This window comes from Toxotes jaculatrix, chromosome 17 (genome assembly GCF_017976425.1).
Source record: "Toxotes jaculatrix isolate fToxJac2 chromosome 17, fToxJac2.pri, whole genome shotgun sequence".
Taxonomy (NCBI): Eukaryota; Metazoa; Chordata; class Actinopteri; family Toxotidae; genus Toxotes; species Toxotes jaculatrix.
The window spans coordinates 15,382,430-15,405,360 of record NC_054410.1 but is presented as its reverse complement, the minus strand read 5'-3'; the positions used below and the strand labels follow the sequence as shown (position 1 = coordinate 15,405,360).

General features: G+C 44.2%; 1 protein-coding gene across 9 annotated transcripts in view; it reads left to right on the top strand.

Annotated features, from left to right (window-relative positions):
• The window catches only part of LOC121197003 (AT-rich interactive domain-containing protein 1B-like), a 166,985-nt gene that overhangs the window by 99,982 nt on the left and 44,072 nt on the right, over nt 1-22,931 (top strand). For all 9 annotated transcript variants that reach the window (XM_041060308.1, XM_041060314.1, XM_041060313.1 and 6 more), the window contains exon 5: nt 16,781-17,081. In XM_041060308.1, the coding sequence (XP_040916242.1) occupies nt 16,781-17,081 (301 nt within the window). The remainder of the gene's footprint in view (nt 1-16,780; nt 17,082-22,931) is intronic.

The window sequence follows — 22,931 nt, the reverse complement described above, 5'->3', positions numbered from 1 at the left end:
TTTTTGACACATGCTGTACAAATTTGACGACTAGCAGATTCTCTGTGGGAATATTTTAGGATTATTATAATGGTGCTATAGAACGTAAAATATCCATAAAGCTCTCTATTGAGATCACACACATGTCCATATAAGGATAACAGAGGAATATTATAGTGATTTTTCCACTTTCCTAGGTGTCATGTGTAGTGATAACTGTCTGTGTCATCAGTTTGAATCATATTATGAAACAGTCAGTAATGTTGCCTGATCCTGAATGCACCCTCTTCTGTTGTTAAGCGTTTGATCACATGCTCCTCTGTGCTCACAGCAAGCACAGCGCCATCTCCTGTCTGACTCCACTATTACATCCAAGGAACAATGGCCCTCTACGATCACTAAAGATTCCCTATACGTTTCAGCACAAGCAGCTCATACAAAAACACACACTTTTCTCTCACTGTTCTCAAATAAAGTTTTAACTCTTTTTTTTTAACACCTGCTTTGCATTTATATGCATAATGAATTGCTTACATCTAATTATTCAGTATCTCAATTATCAGAGCTGATAGCCTCACGGTGCACCTCGAGAGCTTAAATTTACAGCCCTATTCCATAAATGTCTAAAATGAAATTAACTTTTTACAAGGTGTCATCTGTGGCTTTTAAGTGGTGAAATTGGAGCCCCCCCCCTCCCCCTGCGTGCACACACACACACACACACACACATACACACACACACACACACACATACACCTCATAATGAGAAGCCATTATTAGGCCGTGATTGGAGCCAGGGTGCCGATATTAAAAGTGGCAGGAGAGGCAATATCACCACAGTGTCTAATACCCTAGCAGATATGTCATATATTTTAAGACAGCTGCTCCGCTATTTATAATTAATAGCAATTTAGTCCCAGCAAAAATTGGAAGACAGCTAACAGAGGGATCTTGTTCTATTAAGTGCAGATTCAGAATCAATGTCAAAGTGACATTGTGCAGTTTTTTCGAGTGGGTGGTCCACACTCTACAGGGCTTATATAAATACCACAAAGCCCATATGGTGTTATGTGTGTTTTGCACGGAAGACGATTTCCCTTTGATTCAGTATAAAAATAAGTGCAGTACAAACAAAAAAGAAATGAAGTTGGCCTCTAAAGACACATGAATAAAAATAATCTGTCTTTATTCTCATGCCTCACAGTCATAAATCACTCCTTCCCAAATGACAGCCTTATACACGGCGTATCAGTGTGGCAAATGGCTCTATCTTATAATAGCACTGTAGCACATAGCAATATTATCTGCTGTGGAGTATTGTAGTGCATGTGTCTCAGCGCTGTGCCCTGGAGCGCTAGCCAGATTACACTGGCCCAGCGACAGTCTTATAATAAGACTCGCCCATTAAATCATATCAGCACTGCTTTTTATAGGCCAACACCTCAGCTACAACACTATGAAACTGTCTGTCACACAGAAATGTGTGTGTCTGAATTTGTGTGTGTGTGTGTGTGTGTGTGTGTGAGTGAGGTAGAGATAGTGTGTGAGCAAAGGAGAATGTCTGGGAGGAGACACGTGTGTGTTTTACCAAACGTTGCTGGCGTTTGAGCTGCTCGCCGCAGCATCTGACAGCGTTTCATCTTCTCCTTTTATTAGATCAGCCTCGCGCCGCTGTCACCTCTCCTTTCCCCGTGCTTACATCACACGCACACATACACACACGCCCCTCACGCACATGCCGCCGGGCGACCATTGGCTCACGAGCTCCTCGAGGACGTTCTGGTTGGTTAGCTGGTCTCTGTTCCGTCAGGCCAGGTGGGGAGAGGGCATCCAGGACGACTTACCATCTCCAATCACAGTGTGAATATGCAAACTGGATGGGTGACTGATACGAATGGTGAATCTGAATCTGAGTATTCTCTGCTGGCAAATTCATAGATGGTATTAAGACACCCTCCCTACGTTTCATTTGATGCAGTGGCTGTCGTGTACGACAATCCAGCCTGATTCCTCCGCAGCACTGGGAGTGGTTCACTTGGGGATGCCAAATGTTTCACAGAGCAGCAACTCACAGATCATATCTTGTCGCATTTGGGCAAAACTGAGTTACTACTGATGAGTTACTGACCAAATAAAAACGCTTAAACATGTTTTTTGACTTCCTAAGAGAGCTAAACTAAAACATAACATGTCATCAAAGAGGACTATGCGGTAATGATGGTATCTGTGCAAGAAAGGTTTGTATTTCTTAAAACTCAATTATTTCACATGTCCTAAGGCCCTGGTTTGTGAATTTACCAATTTGTAAGGTGAGTTATTATGAAATATTGAATCAAAGTTTACAGCTTTGTCACATTTCTGAGATTAATATGTATTTTAAGGTGAAATCTGTGGGCTCTTGGCTAAATTGAGTGCTAAAAACAAATAAATTGTCAGTGTTGTACATGTTTCAGATTACAGACCTTTTTTCAGTAGTTACAGGACACACCAACACCAGTAGATTTAAATATGTGGTTTTGTCTCGACAAACTTCCCCTTGTCGCACACTGTGCTGTAAGTAGTTTTCTGTCTGTAGCCACAGCAGCTTCCCAAGCGGAGCTGTCATGTCACATTTGCCATCTCTGATGGATGACGTCGCTGTGTAGCAGCGAAGAGTTAAAGAAATGATCCCACAGAAGACACAGCAGAGCAGCTCAGATTCTTTTGGACAAAGAAGATTGACGTGTTTTTGTTCCTCACACTTTATTCGCTGCCTTCTGAGGGACGGTTTTCTGTATGGTTGCACGTTTGACGTGGCTTTCTCGATTGCGGCAGTGCAGCGGGGAAGTTAATTCAGAGAGAGTGTGTCTGTGCTCCTTCTGTGTTTTTTTTCCTCACAGCTTTGGGATTTCATTCCATATCCTCAAATTTTAGATTTGCTTGTGTTGTCACTTCTCATGACATTTTTCTGTGTCTTGGTTTGTTGTTTCTTTAAAATGAAGCATGTGGATTGTTCTGCAATTTGCTGTGTAGCGCTTGCAATGAAACAGCAATGGAAAGGCAGTTTTGGAAGTGTATCATTCTGTAAATCGTATCTGAGTTTACTCTTTAACTGTCTAATCGTTAAGATTCTTCTAAAATCACACATGAATATCTACCAGCCTTTGAAGTCAGTTGATAATACATCTCCCAGATCCAGCCAACAGAAACAAACGATCCACACAGTGGGATTTAACGCAAATGCATAATTGCATTGTTAGACTCACTCCTTTTCATGCTAATGCACCACTCCATACATACGCCTTCCCTGTCATTTACACAAACACACTTACAGTGCACAGTAATATCATGCCCACACAGATATGCAGACAAAATCAACTGATAGACAGGAGGAGACACAGACACAGAAACTCACACATCAATGTTGATGCTGAAACATGCTGCACATACAAAGCAATGTAATATGCACACATAGACGGACAGGAAAACTGGCTGACAGGCAGCGAGACACACACACACACACACACACACACACACACACACACACACACACACACACACACACACACACACACACACACACACACACTCACACTCACACACACACAGCATCCCAAGGCCTCTCCACAGCTCGGTTAATCCAAGCCGTCAGTCAGTGCTTCGGGGCCTGGATGCTGCCGTTTGATTGTAATTGCAAAAACCGGAGGCGGATGAGGGAGAGCCAGGGATGTCAATAGACAGGTGGAGGGACGGAGGGATGGATTCCTCCTGCCTACCCACAAGCCCCTGCTCAGCACGCTGTGTGACTTTGTGTCAGCAGTTTGTCTTGTGCATAGCTAATGATGGCTCGACGGAAGGGCGGGCTTGAGTCTGCTGCTGCTGCTGCTGCTGCTGCCGCTCTTGTTCGATCTCTCTGTCTCTCTATCCACTGGTCTTCAGCTGAATCCCCGACAAATGAGATTTTGCCTGAGGTGGATGGGAGGATGGTATGCGGAGCGAGGCCTCTGTCTGCCTGACTGTCTGTTTGTTAAGAAATCTCACAAGCCATAAAGGGACCCAGGGGTTTTTCTCCTCCTAACCTCCCCATTCTTCTCTTCTTGCCCCTTTCCTTAGCCTCCTCTGCCTTCATTCTGTCACTCTCTTCCTGCAGCTCCATCTGTCTTCTAATTTAAGTCAGAGGGCAGAATAACTCTGGGTGAATTGTTTTAGTGAAGAAACGAGGGAGAGGGAGAGAGAGCGAGGGGGATGAAGGGAAAAAGAAAGGAGGAGGAGAGAGGGAGATCTGGGAGGAGGAGGAGGAGGAGGAGGAGAGGGCAAGGGCAGACTGAGCAGCAAGAAATTGGAGGGAGAGAAAAAAACAATAGATGGAGTGGGTTTGAAATGAAAAAATAAAAAACAACTTGTTCTCCAATTAAGGAGCTTTTTTTTTGTTTTGTTTTGTTTTGTTTTTTTCTTTCTCTCTTTTTTTTTTGGTCATGGACAGTCGGTCACACTTGCTTTTGTTGAGTGTGTGATGAATTACACCCCTCCACTCCTCTGCCTTTGTTGTGGTGAAGTTCCAGCCGTTTGTACCTCCTACAATATCTTGCGCTGTGAATTCTCCATGCCTGTTTACCAACCAGGGTTCTTTTGAACTGGCATAGAGAAATGGGTTTTTGAAAAGTCTCTTTGATGGTGAGCCCAATTTGTTTTAACCGCTAAAAAAGTTTTTTGAAAGCTCTCAAATGTGGGCTGTCGTCAACACGGGGGCCTGTCCTGAGAGAGCCGCTGCTTCCCTGTGTGAGTCTGTCCGTGTATGAGTGTTTTTTTGTGTCCGTTATCCTAACCTTGTTTGTGTGACTGGATTGACCTGAAATTAGAATCATACTTACCGTTCACTGGCTCATTGTCTATTTGTCTGAATGAATACAAATCCACTTAAAAGCCCCCTAAAAATCTGTGAAAGTCTCATACAGTAAAATGTGTGGAATAAAAATAAAAAATCTATTTTTCATCTATGTAGGGCCAACTTTTTCAACAGAAGAATGGCAGCACTTTCCTGTCACAAATATTTGTATAAATGTGCAGTTTAAACACCACTTAAAAACATCAAAACCAATACAAAATCTGTATACTTTTTCTTGGTATAAATAAAAGTGCTTTGGAATATAACATACAGCAGGTAGTGTTGCCAAATCTGGGTCAGTGGTCATAGTAAACATATATAGAATGGAGCCTGGAGTAAATATGTATGTAAACTCACTGAGAACTTTATCAGGGACACCATACTAATACTGGGTATTTCCTCCCTTTGCTCTGAAAACAGCCTCAGTTCTTCATGGCATTGATTCCACACAATGTTGGAAACTTTCCTTTGAGATTCTGCTCCATGTTGACATGATCCTGTCACATAATTTCTGCAGATTTGTCAGCTGCACATTCAAGCTGCCAATCTCTTGTTCTACTACATCCCAAAGGTGTCCTGCCGGATTCAGATCTGGTGACTGGGGAGGGGGCACTGAAGTTCAATGAACTCACTGTCACATGAAAGAAATCAGAAATCAAATTCTGCCATCAGCAGCGTCACAAGAAGTCCAGATTCATTCAGACCAGGCTACATTTTTCCAGTCTTGAACTGTCCAGTTTTGGTGAACCTGTGTCCACTGCGGCCTCAGAATTCTGTTCTTGGCTGTGTTGTGGTGTTTTGCACTGAAATGCACAAGCCTTTAAGATGGGTCATCTGATAGGCTGCTGCTAGTCCACTGTGGGTCACAGCATTGTCTGTGTAATTTGGGGTCCTTAATTTTGGCAATCACCTAATTGCTTAACATGCAGAAAATTTCAAGAGAAATTTAGTTGCTAGCTATTTGCAAATGCACTCTATAAAACCAAACATGGATGCTGGGAATACATTTCTAAATCCACACAACTGTAGTCCAGTGCAAATTTAACATGACAGAATTTCATTTTCGAACGAAGAACAAATGGCCGTGCAGAAATTCAGGGATGGCCGAAGGAGGTGATTTGGTTTTTCTGAGTTTCTGAATCCTGAAGTTGATGGACAGATGCAGAGTCGGGCGTTAATTTTACAGAGATCACAAGCAGATATCTCTCAGAATTCCACCAATCCACATTATTGATCAGGCTGATGGATTACCGAGGCAGATGCACTGCTGACAGGCGGCGCGTCCAATGGGGGAGGAGCTTTGCATCGCACCGACCAAACCAGACCCTCAAACCAGACTTCCCCCACCCCCCCAATGTCCCTCTCGCTTCTTTTGATCAAAGTCATTTTGACAGTGATGCATAAGTCTGTGCAGCATGGGGCTGGCTGGCTGGCAGGAAATGCCAGAGATCCCCCGAGAGTAGAGGACTGAGGGATTAAACAGAGAAAGACACTCCCTTAAAAAAAAGGGAAAAAAAGGAGTAAAAAGGAAATCAATGTTTCCTCCCTCTGTGGACAGAGAGAGCTGTTTAAAGATGCTGCCACTTTTGTGTTTTCTTTAGTCTTTTCAAAAGAGGCTTTTGTGTTTGTGTTTAAACTCTGTTTTGTCTCAGGGTTAGTCTGGTCTAGCCCCTCGCCTGCAATAGACTGAAGTCCTATGTGGATGTTAAATAGAAACACATCATCACTATCATCTCCCTGCGCTGTCCTTGCCTCCCCCCACCACCCTCCCCTCCAAACCCCATCCAAGCTCTAACTTCCTTTCTCTATTTTTTGTCACTTCAATCAAGGAGAAGTGAATGGCACGCGTTTCATCTCTCCAAAGCGGCGGTGGGCCTGAAACACAACAGAGGCAGCGCTGGCTAACGCTGAACTGGATTGGGTAGAGTAAATACAAAGGCAAGAGGGAAAAGAAAGCAGCTGGGGAAACACAAAAGGATGGAGCTGCAATGGGAACTAACCTTGCCTGGGTTTCTCTGATGTTCCTTTACACACACACACACACACACACACACGCACACACACACACACACCTCCACCGCACCCATTACTGTCAACCCCTCTTTCTCTCTCTCTCTATTTCTCTCTCAAGTCATCCTTTTATTTGTCATGTTCAGAGGACAGCACCAAAGCATCTGAGGAATGGGAGGTTACAGTGTATTAAAGGAAATGTTGTTTCACAAAAATGGTCATTCCCCTTTTCAGCGGGAAATACAGAGGCTATGCGGCTACTGCACTTCAAAGCTGCCCAGAAAACTTCCCATGAAACGACTTTGATTGTCTGCATCTAAAGGGGACAAGCAGGGGATTTTCCCCCCGGTGTCTCGGCACAGTCTTTCTCCCGTTGTTCTCGGCTGTTTCTTAACGCCGGGCTTTGTTGTTATATAAAAGGAATAGAGTATGAATTAAGCAACTGTCACAGAAGAATTACAGGCAGGCAAAAAAAACATGTTGCTCCACAATCATGATGGTACATAGGAAATCCACAATTTTGGTGGAAAAATTGGAGCGGTGCGTTACACGCACCCCCCCAAAAAAAAATCTGATACCTTCAGCAAATCCATGGACAGGATTGCTGGAATGAAAATAAAAATTCATTATTGACAGTTGTGGTCTTGAACCCTTCAATCTCGCTTACAAAGCAGCGACACTGAAGAGCCATGTCATTATTCATGTTTTTTTAAATGGCGAGCAATTAACATTTGATAACATTTGAGAATGAATGGCATCCCAGAATGAAACCCGTCATTCATCTATCACTATGCTATTGAAAGTCCCTTTACTGACCCATTTTGATGAAGGATATTACATAGAAATAATGTGTTGGAGGCGAAGCCGGTACGTGCAAATTAGTGAGGAGGGGAGGACAGAGAGCATTAGAGGAAACCAGAGAGAAGTTAGACTGGTTGTTTGGATGTGTTAGTTTGAAGACTGCTGTTGAGTGGACTGTCTCCCTGACACACATACACACACACTCACACATACACACACACACAAACATACATCCAACCCCACACACAACCTCTACCCCCCCTCGCTCCTCCAATGGCCCTGTCGGTGTGCCAGGGCGGGTGATTACCAACGCTCTCCCCCAATTATGGGCTGATTATTCCGCCGCGCTCTAATTGACTGGGGAGATATGCAAATGGCTGTCATTTGGGATGATAAAGGATGCGGGTGCTGGATGCCCCCTGCATTATTTAGCCTCGGCTGTACGCAGCGTGAAGGATGTGGCGTGCGCTTTAATTGCTGAGGAGAGAGAGGTTAAGCTGAACGAGCAGCTGAATTAGAAATGAGGAATTTGGGCCCTTTATTTATTTCTTTATTTTGCTTCTCTCCTTCCATCCCTCTCTCGCACACACACACACTTATACACTCACACACTACATACACACACTATGTCATGCGTCGTTTTTTCAGTTCTCTCTTGGGTGAGTGGAGAGGTGAGGAGGGGGTGGGTGGATGGCAGGATGTCATGCTGGAATGCCATAAATAAAAACATTAGTGGAACCAATACGTGCAGAACAAATAGGGTGAATTTGTGTGTGTGTGTGTGTGTGTGTGTGTGTGTGTTGAAGTAAGGGAAGGCAGTGAGTGGTCTGCTTGTGCATTAAAAACGTGTGAAGAACCTTTGCGGACTAATGAAAAAAAAAGTTTCAACAGCTCAGACAATAAGTGGGCTCGGCCTGTCTCCTCTGCCTGTGTAAAGCTGCCTTTTTAAATGAAAGCAAATTTAAATACACACTTCTAGGCAGAATACCAATGGCCTAACTTGCCATGTGAAAGGTTGGACCCGTGGGCGAGTGGAAATGGAGTTTGTGGCATCTTCGACTTCAATACCTGGGCACATAAAGAGGGCCAGCCTCTTTGTGGGGGGTGTGAGAAGAGGTGGTTAAGTGAATAGGTCCTACTGGCTAAGTACTCCTAGCTGCCACAGCTTGGCATATTATCAGGGGGAATCGGAGTGAAACTCAACACTAATCCCTCTGGTTTGGAGACAAGCAGCGCCAGATTTGGGCGTCTTTAACAGCTTAGGGGTAATGGGGCCTCAAATGTCCCTTTCAAAGTGGCCCAGCCCCATATCTCCGCATTATGAGAGGCTTAAGAGCCAGGGCACTTATCACTCACTGAGCCCCCTATCTTACAACAAGCAATAATTGCTAATGCGGTGGAGTTACTGTTAGCATTATCACCAGATTTAGTGAATCTATTGGAATCCTGAGTCAGGTGTGTCCACAGGACAGTTTGACCCTCCTGTCTGACTCCAGGACCTTTTTTTCTTTTTCCTTCTTGGTGCTGGTGGTGATGGCGGGAAAGAAAGGGGGGAGAGAGAGCGCTTGCTTTTTCCTCTTATCCAGATGCCGCAGTGTTATCAAGAGATTGTCTGGGCTTTGTGAAGTGTGCAGAAGCAGAATTGAAAAGAAAAGCACAATTGCTTTTCAGTGCTGCTGTGACTCTCCTCCGCACAACTTTGGGAAGCCCTGAACAGTTTGTTCTTAGGCTGCTTTTGTTCCAGATAACAAAAACAGAGAAGGAGAGAGAGCAAAAAGACTGTCTTCAACAATGCAGCCTACCAAATAGTGCGGAATGTTTTTTAAATCACAAAATAGTTCCTCTGTAATCATGAACTGCTGTTGTTCAAACCAGTGTTTTGCTCACTAATGTGTTGTTTCCTAGAAACACTATCTACGTGCAGTGATATTTCTGTATGTATTATCTACAGTAACTGTTCATTTTTATACTCAGGCTTTCAAAGTTGCTAGAAGTAGAAACAATTAAAAAAAGCATAATTGTGGTCTTGTGTAGATTAGTAGACACATCAGGAAAGTAGCGCTAAAGTAACACAAAGCACAGTAAAAATGTGTACACCTACTACTCTATAAAGGCCTCAGTATATTTAAAACAACTCCTTAGGTTAGCCAGGTGTGCAGAGGTGTAAAAATAAGGCAGTGTTTGAACGTCTGTCTCAAACTCGTACTTTTCATCCTTCACACAACTCCTGCAGGGAGTGCAACACTATGTGTGGCTCCAAGGAGAAACAGTTTATAAGTGCGCGCCATCCTCCCTATTTGTATGATTCATTACGTTGAGACGTCAAAGACACAGAGTTCTTGAAGAGACATGGGGGGGGGGGGGGGGCGTCTGTGATGCAGGCTATGACAGCGGGCTTTTTGCCAAGCTTGTGAGTGTGGCTGTTCGCAGCGAGTACAAACGTGGTCTGAGGACATGCCGTACAACCGAGTTCTTTTCATCCATACTGAACCTGTGCTTTCTGTGCCCTTAAACCAGTAGTTCACTAATGTAACCTGAAGTGCTGTGACACACACAGTAGGACCCTTATTTTTGTGTTGTTCTGTGTTATATGTATTGCAGGGTCACTCTGTTACATCGTTACTGGGACTTGAAGATAGCATGCCACCTGTGGCAGTCTTGGACAGACTTAAGTGAGAGACAGTTGGAAACTTTAGGCACTTGAGACAGGAACATTCAGTCTCCAAGCACATGGCACTACGCAGAAGTCCACGAGTTCGCAGGCTAACATATTTTTGTGCCTGCTGGGTGCTAGCCTGAAGCCCACATGGGTTTTGGCAAGCCTGAGGCATGCCAAACATCTCCCCTTGGTTAGCAAAGAGCGCCCTTGCCTGTATTTTGGAGTCTCTCTGGCTTGTGGCTCCCCCTCTTCGCTGAAGATTTCACTGAGAGACCCTCAGGAGGTGGCAGAGACTCTGCTCAAGAACTCTTATCTCCACACACATGCTCTCATACATACACATATCCCAGTTTGCACACAAACGCACACATTATCTAGCAAGCACATACCCCATCAAAACATGTCTGCACGTTCCTGCATAGAAAAAAAAAGCATTAAAGCAGTTATGTGGATGTAAAGTACTATGTGTTAGCAGGCACATTTTGATCAGCATTTCACAGTGTAGTGCATAAATTGTCGTAATTTTTATCAATTCTCATCATCATCACCAGTTATCATCATCATTGCAGTCTTAGTAGACATTCCAGCTGATTGACATCAAAGGAAGAAATGATGGTGTGGGCGTTGTGTTAAATCTCCCTATACTGAGTCTCTCCCTCGTTCCTCTTCTTCTTTCTGTACTTAACAGCACTTAGTGAAGGGTATTACAGTTGGTGCTCTACATGGGGCATCATATTAAAACTCTCTTTCACACATACACACATACACACAGTCAGCAGTCCATTTGGATTCATTTGCATGGCATTTCATTTGGATTTTGCCTCAATCGACGGTTTGGGGAAGAGGATAAAAAAAAAAACATCTTTGTGTAATAGCATTTCCACTCAGTCTCCAGTGCACCATAAAGATAGAAAGCACAGCGGCCGAAGCCGATAAATGAGTGCAGTGCTGCCATGAGCAGACCTGTCCCTCAGGCCTACAAACGATGGCTACTGGAGTTAATTACAGTTTGCATCATCATATTTACCCAGAGAAGAGAAACGGAGAATAAAACTGGCCTCTGAGCTCACTGAGGTGTTATTTCTGTATATACTGTACCACAGTGAGGTGGAGTACAATCATCGCTATGTGAAACATTATAATGGATTTTATTTTTGACCTGTGAAAACACAGGGCCTGTTTGGATATATATACACATTGGTAAAAACATTAGTACTGCACAGAAATGCAAATAGAAAAATAGTATTAAAAGACAGGTTCATATTTGTTGAACAACACTGATCTGCCATTATGTACGTTTAAAGACTTTTATGTTTTGATATCCAACTCCAGAGTAAGAAATGGAGGGGACAAAATCCACAGTCCTCATTATGTCTGAATATGAATTCCAGTCCAGTCGGATTTAGCCACTTCAAGTGGGTATCTTCCGAAGTTACAAGCTTTCTGTTGTAAAATTACTTCTTTGTATTTCCTGCAGTGGAGCGATAGAAACACAAACAGGAAATTTTCTACTGAAAAGACTGTAACCTTTGAAAATAGCCACTTGATTTGGCTAACACAGGCTTAGACTGGAATCACATTCGGTAGGGATCTTCGGTAGAGGAAAAAGAATTATAGCAACCAACTCTTTCAGTGGTTATACAAGTATTGTCAAGACAAACTTGAAAAAAATGTGAGCCTATCCTTAAATATATAGACCAGGTCCATATATATATGTAAATACCCATGCTGCACATGCACTGTGTAAATTTCAGGACTGCAGGCCACCCACACAGGCCCCTGACCTTCCCTTTGCTGCTGTGCCAGCTACTGTGTGCTTGAGCGGGGTCTGATGACCAGAAGGATGTGTGGCAGGTGGGAGGGGAGGCATGGTTGCACCATACCAGCAGCTAAAATCGCAATCTCCTGTGGAGACAGAGCAGATCTGGGGCCTTGGATAAGAGAGGAGAAATCATGGTGGTAGACAGTAGCCTTCCCTCTTTCATCCATTTTGCAGTGAGACTGCAGGATGTTCAAGTTTCAGGTAATTCCTCTTGGGTTAGCTTAAAGTAGTGTAGCACATGCCCTGAGCAGCATGGAACCACCCATCAATATGTATAATGTTCCACAAATATATATATTCATGATTCAATAACCTTAAAATCTTCTTGTTTTTTTTAAAGGTTTAATTCACCCAAATTATATTTTTTTTAAATTCTGCAGCCCTCCCCAGGACAATAGAAGTGAATAATATTTCATTGTATTTCATCATCATATTAATAGGAACACTGTTTGGAAAGATGTTGTTTTTCAATGCTGTGAACACCAGAAACAAAATTCAATTCACCTTCACAGTATTCGGGGGCAGCAGAAATCTCATCTCAGACATGGATATCTCATAACCTGAACAAAAAAATACCGCAACTATCTGTATGGCTAGACACCTGTAGAGTTATGCCAGAGAAAATATACTTAATAGGCAATGTAACAATTGGTTTTGAAGGAATTTGTAGTTATTCTCTATTTAAAATATAAATAATAGAGATAGTTTTGCTTAAGTGCAAATGTTTCTTGCACAAGTACCCAGTAATGTTGTTTATATGACAGTTACCAATTTTATATTCCAATTGAGTGACTAGGTGAATAATTGCTATTGAGCTGTAATGTTTGTATCGCAAAGTCCATGTTTTGGTTGTGTGCAGTTTGAAGCCGTGAGGGAGGTTGTTTTTAAGTGTTACCCCTCACAGTGCTCAGTTGCTGTGTTTGAGTTTGCACTGTATTTCAGGCTCTAGTTAGCTGGCTAGCCATCTGGTGCAGAGCCCTCAGCCATACTATCCCTCTGACAGGGGCAGACAGAGAGAGAGACAGAAAAATAGATACGCGATGTGAGACTCTGAGAGTGTGAGTGTGTATGCCTGTGTGTGTGTGTGTGAGAGAGAGAGAGAGAGAGAGAGAGAGAGAGAGAGAGAGAGAAGCAGCTAGTTTCTCTCATCGCTCTCCTTTCCTGTAGCCCACAGGAAGTAGCAGCCATTGGCTCCTCCCTGTCTAGACAGAGAACCACTTTCGTGCACACACACACACACACACATTCTCTCTCTCTCACAAACTCACACACACGCTTGGTGCCTTCTACCATAGCAGCTTTGATTAATTCCCAGTGTGCGGTGAGAGGAGACAACATCAGCACCACGGTCAGGGAAAAAGGCCCACAGTCTGCTGAATGTGACAGCTCCCTGCTTCACTCTGATGCCTTATACCCTGCTGGTGTGTGTGTGTGTGTGTGAGAGAGAGAGAGAGAGAGTGAGGGCAGGCCAGTAGTATGAGTGAAGGATGGGATGGGGAGTGTGTGTGTGTGTATATGTATGTGGCCTCATCTGTCCCCTCGGCCGCATCAGTGCGCAAGCACGTCTCGATGTGACAACCCAGCAGCCTGTGTGCCTGTCACACACACACACACACACACACAAACGGAGGCACACTAAACGAGAGAGTGCAGGCAGGCGCCAACACCAGCGAGGTGAAGGGTCACGAGCGACTGCCTCTCCAATGTTGTGTGAAATGTGTAGATGGCAGTCTCGGCCCATTATGTGCGTATATGCGACTGTATGTGTGTGTGTCTTGAGGCAGACAGGGGGCATCTCAAAGTAACTGGTTATTATCACCTCAATATTTTTCTTATTATGACAATTACATGCTCCAGGAGCGAATTAAGCGATACAGGACGCCAAGCGGGAGTGGTTGACAGCTATTTGGAGACTCAATGCACAGAGCAATTTGCAGCCCCGAGCCAAACAAATTGGATTTGGGCCACTTTGGATTGGGGCCCCAGATTGTTGGGCGTTTGGATCCCCCGACCGCATGCCTGCCTGGCTGGTTAGCTGGCTGGCCGGCTTCGATTTCTTACACATGACTATGGTGCAGACAGTTAGCCAGGTAACACAGTGCTCCATGCCCCGTGACAAGGATTAAGTACACATGTGGAGGAAGGGTGTATGTGTTGATAAATGCATTATATTGCAGGTGCATTGTGAAATGACTTTTTCAATCATGTTTCTACATCCATATGTTATAACGATGGATTTATTGGGTATTTACAATTGACATTTTTATAGTCTGCGTTGTTAATCTTCCCCACTGTTTTATGTTATATACTGCTGCTACTTTTTTGGTCTTGGGCCACACAGCTGTGCTCAAGTGTGTGTATAATCCAAATGAGCCTAACAGCCTCTAAACGAATTACTGGTACGCGTTTTCCCACCCCTAAACTGCCACTGGAAATGCTGGCAACAGCACCCAATTAGGTGAAATGCAATTATTCCCATCCATTCACACAATTAGCCTGTGGGTTAACAACCTAGCTGTACATCCGGCTAGCTCTCTGTGTTTTGGAAAAGCCATCGCCATGGTTACACCGGCTCTCATGGTAACCCTGCCGTGTCAAATGGCATGCACCCGGGGCAGCCTGTCGGTTCAAAATAACATCCAGCCCTATTGGTGGAGGCAGCGCATTACATCACTCAGCTCAGAATACCAGGTGACTTGATTGGCTCAGACAGGGAGTGGTACCACGGGTGAGGAAGAGAGAGGGAGAGAGAGAGAGGAAGAGACAGAGGAAAGTGAGCGCCCCATGTGCTCAGTCGTGCGAGGGTAGATAATGCCAGGTGACAGACTGGCAGGCTGGCAGAGCGGGTGGGCACTCACAGCGGCATGATGGAAAACAAAAGCTTTGTGTGTCACCGCCGAGATCGCATTAACCAAAACAAGCAGCCATGGACAGACTGCCACACTGACTCGGTTGTCTGTTCCACGGGCTAAGCCATCCATGGATGGATAGATGATGGGAGATGCCTGTCTCACTTTTTATATGAAATAACATGGTGCAAGGATAATGAGAAAAAGTACAGTGTTTGCCTGCTGTTTACATAACACGGACTATCTGACAGATAAATTTGACAAACAGCTTTCTGACTGCCAGTGAACTGAAGGGTTTGGCAGATATTTACAGTGTTGATTCTAGTATTTAGTTTGGAGCGTTTTTGTCAATATTCAGCATTTTAAATTTGACCATTTTTGTAAAATTCAGACCCAGTCTTTTTGAATCTAGAGTCTGCACTGACATTTGAAAAAAAATAAGAACTTTCCAGTGGGCTGGTGGCACCTTAAGGCAGGGTGAGGCTCTTTCCACTGTAGCTGTTAAAGTCTGACATTTGTGCAGTTGTCCAGCAGCTTATTACCATATTGCACTGACCTCCTGTTCCCCCACCCAGAGCTCTGCAGAAAAGACTGATGCCTACTTGTGTTGAGTGCATTATTATGTGAGTGTGTTAGACTGGATCTTCCTAACATTCCTGTGTCTGTGTGAGGTAAAATCACATAGCAGTAGCATTACAATAAGCAGAAAGGTGTTTTTTTCTAGCCAGGGTTTGCATGACAAATTTTCATTATATATTTTTTTAAGTGTAGCTGGGTTAATTTTGATTTGAAGACATAGTAAACTCCAAGTGACATACAGACAGACTAATGGACACATCTATCTGTGGTGCAACAGTAATGGTTGCACAGGGCTCAGGTGGGACAGCAGTGGGGGGTCAACAGGCCTGGTATAGCAGGTAGGATCAGCTGGCAAACACCCGCAACTCTTTCCCCTTCCTCCCCAAGCGGGCACCAGCCAGGAGACCAGGGTCACTTACAGGTGACTTCCCCCATATTCAGCTACAGCTGGGGCACAGCCACTAGTCTGTGTGTGTGTGTGTGCGTCCAAATGTGTTTGATGTGTAGTTAGGGGGCAGCCATCACATCCCATCACATCACATCTGGCCTTCTCTTTACTTCTACCACAGTCTCTCTTTCGTCTCTCATTCACTTCTCACTCCCCTTCTTTGTGTAGCGAGGATTCAGTCAGCAGTATTGGTGGGGATTCCCTGGAATCAATTCAGGAGGGGGAGTACCTATTAAGCACACACACACACACACACGCACACACACACACATAAATACACAATCCTCTGCTCACCACAGGGAACAAAAACTGTAATATGAACTCACCCTTGGTCTGAATGAAAGCCCATTACAATTCATTTTCACCACAGCAGCCAGTGTACAGTAGTGGTTTCTTCTGTGGGTAATGTTTTTGCTCCTCTGCCATATTAACCGCTGTCACCATCTCAGCAGGTCACAGAAGAGTCAAACACTGCTCATGCACGTGTTAACTTTTAACCTAATAAAAGCACTGGAAACTATGTTATCATGTGTTTCATCTCTTTCTTTCTTTTTTAAATAGATAAAACAATCTGGTCTTTTAGCCAAACAATCATATTTTACAATGCTGAAATAGTCGCAACTGTGCTATTTTATTATGACATAATATGCTACTGGGAAAATTTTGTGCTTGCTTGAGTTTAAATTTGCCACCTGCTGCATGTCACCTCTCATAAAATGCTTGGGTGAGCTTTATAAATACTCACTGTAAGTCCTTTCTTCTATCCCAGGATCTGTCCGGCTCGATTGATGACCTCCCCACAGGGACCGAGGCTGGTCTGGGCTCAGCCGTCAGCGCCGGTGGCTCCTCCAGCAGCAGCAGTAGTAGCCAGGGAGAGCAGGGAGGCTCCAGTAACCAGGGACAGTCCCCCTTCTCCCCACACGCCTCCCCACACCTCCCCAGCCAGCGGAGCGGGCCCTCTCCCTCCCCTGTTGGCTCACCTGCAGGCTCCACTCAGTCCCAGCAGTCCCGATCTGGCTCCGGACCCATCTCTCCTGCCAGCGGACCCTCTGCCAATACTGCCGCACCAGGTAGGGTTGCTATCAGAGCCTCTAAATGTATGGGCACATGAATCTTGATAATCTGATTTTATCTTGATGAAAGTGCAACTTGTAGCCTAACTTTATTAGTTTAATCACCACAAACAAACAAGACTATCACTGACGAGATTTGCTGTTGGAACCAGACACTACACTACATTTTCCATCGTGTGCCGCCGAGTTAGATTCCCTGGGAAATTTGCAAAATTGCTTTATAGCTTAAAGGGAAATTGCTTTGTGCCACCAAACAAGAGGCTGCTGTTTGAAACCAAATTAGAAAACAATCGCAAACACACCCCAGTCAGGGATGTCACATCAGACGTATTGCCTTTGACAACTGATGAAAAATAGCCGCCGTGACATCAGTGATTGGGATGTGGCCTGCGAGAGTTTCTCTCCAGCTGTTATTCAACATTTTATTTGCAGTTTAAATAACACCAGGAGCATCTTTAAGGCAGTGCCATTAGTAAACCCGTTGCTACAGAAAGCATTTCACAGTTATCACACCTACATTTCTGCTTGACCTTTCCATGTATTTTGTTATTTAAAGACCTAAGTCTGATTTCATTTGTTTTTAAATATGTGCATTTAAAGAGGATTTTAAAAAGGTCATGTAGAAAACTGACCCTGGTGCAGAATAGGTATACATGTTTCCACAAATAACAGCATGCCAGTATTTAAATGTAGACCAGGAAAAAACAGGATTGAGCTTGGTTTTTTTTCTACTTCTGCCTTAATCAGTGTCTTAAATTAACACGATTATCCATAATAATATTTTCCATGTAAATCTATCCACTGAGATTTTGCTTGAGTTTTAGGTTTGACCTCAGTATAGATGACCCGGAGCTGGTGATAACATCTTGGTCTAATAGCATCTTTTTTTTTCTCATCTCCAACTCGCTGTATAATCCATCCAGATCAGTTTTCATTCTGCCAGTTTGGGCAGTGGATGAAGCTGAGTTTACACTGCAGCAGAAGGCCAAATAATATCAATCCAGCTTGTCTAGACTTTGATATTTCTGCTCCATTTTGAAATCCTAATTCAGACCTCTGAAGAATATTACAGCTTAGTGCAGTGCACTTCATGGAATATGTCTCATTTATTTTCTTCACACGTTTTTTTCGTCCTTGCATTGTGGGGATTTGTTAAGTCTTTGATCACTGTGTTGTAGAAACACGTCCCCACGATGCAGTGGAATTTTAATAAAGTCTATCTCCCTGCTACCTGCGGATTGCACAAGTATTTCCGACATTTATGTCCAGACAATATTTCCTCTTCACTCTGAGTGTTAACGAATTGAGACTGACTGGTAGTGGAGGACCTCCCATCTGATTTGTAGCCTTATCTAAAATATGGCAGGCCCAAACAAGACACCAACACGATTATCAGACAATGCACGGTGTGTCTGTTTGTCTCCTGAGGCCATAGCCCAGCACATAACCATTTAGATAAACACTAAACAATATAAACAAGTGTGGGTTTGATTTGCCAGAGACAGGAGAGTGAATGTGAGTGTGTGTGCACGCCGTTCCCGCCTGGCCTCCCTGTCATCCTGCCACCTCTCTGCCCGCCCGAGTGGCTGACCGGCACATCAGCATATCTCAGACCTGTCAGTCACTCTGACGAGGCGGGGCAAAATGTCTTGAGTGAGATCCTGATGCCAGCTCCTCCTCCTCCTCCTCCTTCTCCTCCTCCTCCTCCTTCTCCTTCTCCTCTCCTCACCGCCGCTTACCAGAGTGATTGACGCTAATGAAAAACTGGGACAGTGGTTTTCCAAGCGCTCGTGCCAAGAATCATGACAAGAATCCGGAATGAGGCGGCAAAGACGGGAAGCGAAACCGATCGCTGGGACGTGATTAATAAGAAAATATTTTAAAATATTCCCCATGCCAAATAAATGGTGATAAAGCGTGGAGCAGTGAGTAACATCTGGCATGTTTTAGCGGCTGTACTACAATCAGTTTGAATTAGATCAAGGACCAGCCAGCCTAAGAGAGACACGGGAGAACTAATGTGGTTAGCACACATCTGATTACTAACGCTTTGCTTTCTAACACTTCATCATAAGTTAGGACACTTTGGTTAATGTTGTCGTCATAGTTGGGTGCAAGTCAGTGAGAAAAGAAGTGAGCAATGGAGTTAACAAGCAGCACTGTGTATTCATTTCTATGCTTGTGTGTGTGTGTGTGTGGTTTTCTGTGGTTTTGTATCTTCAGCACTCCTGCCGTAAAAAAAAAACAAAACACGTTCTTCATTATTCAAAGCAGTTGTGTGAACAACAGGGTCCTCTAAATAAACAAAATAAGGCAAACGTTAATAAGCTAATTAATTAGTGTGAAAAGCTAAAATTGTTTTTCTATCTGCAGTAGTTTGAGTTTCCAGTCAAGAAAAAGTCAAAACACACCACATTTTGTGGCTACATTGCATTAAGCTCCATTAAGGCTACTGTCAGTGGAGAAATCGGAATTAAAGGTCTCCTCTAAAATGGATTCTGCCCCTCGACTGACATCAAAATCAGCCGTTTGCATTGATAGTTTAGGTAGTATGGAAAGTTTTCATATGCGCAGTTTGGGCAAGTATCCACATAGATCCAAGGAAAATACACCATAAAAAAATGGAGCTGCATACGTCTTCAAGTGTGTTCATGTAGATCTTTGTTTTAAATACAAATCGGTATTTGTGGTGACAGAGTCTGTATTTAAGTGTGTGAGTGTATGTACCTACAGTAAAATCTCAGTGATGGATGTAAAGGTATTTAGTATATGCATAAGTATACACACTCACGTGTATGTATATATGTGAGTGAGTGTGTGTGTGTGTGTGTGTTTGTGTGTTTGTGTGTCACCAGTCAGCCTCACTCTGTGGAGTGATGCGACATGTCACACGGCTGAGCACTCACAGGACACACGTTACCCTTGACAGCGGTCAGAGGAGAGCAATTTCATCACGTCATCCTTTCACCTGGCTGTCACACACACACACACACACACAAATAACACAGAAGGCAAGTAAAGCACTCATAGCAGCACATTAGCACACTTACCTATAAACCGTTTATTTCGTGGTTTCACACTATACAAATATGGTCTCACATATAAATCTATATATGCTTGCTTGGATGACTGACAGTGTTGTCTGGATGTGTGTGTGCGTGCGTGCGTGCGTGCGTGTGTGTGTGCGTGCGTGTGTGTGTGTGTGTGTGTGTGTGTGTGTGTGTGTGTGTGTGTGTGTGTGTGTGTGTGTGTGTGCACATGTTTGAAAAAGTCAGATGGAGGAGACTGACAGATTGCCACCCTATCATACACCCATACACTTGCACAAATCTATCTTGTCGGAGCTCCACGGCATGCCTGTGATTCTCTCGTCTCCTCACTTCTCCTCTTTTCTCTCTCTCTCTCCCTCTCCCCGTCTCTCCATGAAGCAAATCCAATACACTGTAACATTATCCGGGCCTCGCCTTGCTATTTGGATTCTCTCCCGGAGCCAAAAAGGCACACACAGGGCCAAATTGATTTTCCTGTTGCGCTAGATTTGTGACAGTCGAGCAGAAATCACATTGCTCAACCGCCAACCTCCCCCCTCCTCTTCCTCCACCTCACATGCACACACACACACACACACACACACACACACACACACACACACACACACACACACACACACACACATACACAAAAACAGGCACTCGCACACACACCCCTCCTTCCTCCCAGTGTCTCTGAAGCAATTCAGAGCGTCCTCAGAATATTTTTCTCCTTCCATGAGACATTGGGGACGAGGGAAAGCAGACATTCGTCTCTCATCCGGATGGATGTGGGGCGGAATGGGAGCGCCGGCATACTGAGCTTCCATCACTGACTGCGAGCTGTGGGAGAGAGAGGCAAAGTCATCCAGTCAAAGTGCAGAACACAAGGTCCTGAAAAAGTCGAGCCTCCTCCGTTAGTATCGTCCCAGCTGCAGCAGCCACAGAATCCATCAGACATGTTGATTTGCATGTGTGTGTTTGGATTTTCCAAAACTCTGCATTTCCTGGATATTTCTAGATGGAGATAACACAGTGTTCGCTGTGTGCTTTGGAGTGTGTACATGGGCTGGTTTGACGAGTTGTCTCCAGGTTGACAACCTGTCAGTATGGCGTCACTTCCTGTCAGCCTCAGCATGGCTGTCACTTCTTCCCAAAAATGCATCAAAGATACATCCATTACCAGGCTGAACCTGATAACATACTAAATCAAACTACACACAAGCAGAGCACAGAAACTCGGTTGCCATCTGCTTGGATCACTGTTGCTGATGGGATGGAGCTGATAAGGTGCAGAGATGCCTGCATCTGAATGAGGGAAAGTCCCACAACAGTCTTCAGCGTTGACAAAATATATTGCAGGAAAATATACGGCTCTTCTGTAGAAGTAGTGGAAGTTCTCCAGGAAGCAGACTCCAAAATCACCTACAGATGTTCAGCTGGATTGAGATCTTGTAAATATGGAGCCCTTAGTCAATTGTTTCTGAGTTTATTTATTCAGGGATTTCTTCTTGTTTGCCACTCTGTCACTGTGTCACTTTGGTTTAATGTTTCACCATTCAAGGCTGGCAAAGAATGTTTGGATGCTGTTATCACACGGGGTTAATACAACATGTTCTCATAAATCGTTTTTTCCAAATCAAGCTTTGTTTTGTTCATTAAAAAACAGACCATTTAAACCACTTACAAAACACATAGTAACCTTATGTCGCAGTCACCATGGCGATCTTTGTTGGTTTTAGAGTCAAAGCCCTAACAAACAGAAAAGAAACTAGTTTGGAAGTGTCTGTATTTGTGCCCTTTTTCAGGTCTGCCCCGTATCTGGGTATTTTTATCTCTCTGTGTGCGCCCGTGTTTACACATTTGTGTCTGCATGCCTGCCTGCCTTTGAAGGCCAAACTGCGATACTGTTCCACATTGTGCAGCTACTAATTGACACAGAGCACATCCACACTCCTCCACGGCCCAGCTTGCTCTGTCTGCTGCTGAAAATCACAAATACTCATCTCTCCCTCCTACTTTTCTCTCTCTTGTTCTTCTCTCTCCACCGTGGTCCTCCGAGGTCCAGTTAACAGTGCCCGTCTGCCCTTCCTCCCTCCCTCCTTCCCCTCTCCCCTTCCACATCCTCTCTCTCCATTCCTTCTTCCATCTCTCCTCACCCCTTCAAGTTTTTATTTTCTTCTAAAGAGGTGATTGGAGCTCGCAGGCGAGCGCTCGGGAGAGTTTAAGCTGTTTATCTGCGCTTCGCTTCAAGTGCTTCCAGGGCCTAGAAAAGGACAGAGAGGTCAGGGCGAGTGGAGGAGGGAGAGGGAAAGGACGGAGAGATAGAGGGTGGGAGACAGAGAGGGAGAGAAGGCCAGGCCTGTCCAGTTTGTTAGCTCAAGGGTCCTTCCCTACGAATCTCCTCCAACCCACATTATATCCGCTCTTGTCCTTTACATTGTCCCCCAGCCTTGCCTGTGGTTTGCACTCAGCTTTTCATTTAAAAAAATACATTTCTATCTCTAATTATGGTAATGAGAACCAGAGCAAAAAAAAAAAGAAAACTGCTGCTCTTTTTCCCATCCTGGGGTCAAAGGTCAAGCACAGACGCCTGGAAGGAACCGGAGTGATGACCTCAGATCAGGCTTGCATGCAAAATGGTGGTCATTTTTTTAAAACAATGCCAGTAAACGACTTCCCCCGACGAGAGAGAAAAACAAATTTAGAAGCTGCAAAATATCGGACCAGAAAGGATGCCGGGGGGTTGCTCATCCAAAACTTATATTTTTACTCTGTTAGTGGTGAAAGTTATTACAAGAAAGCAGCGGAAGAGGGT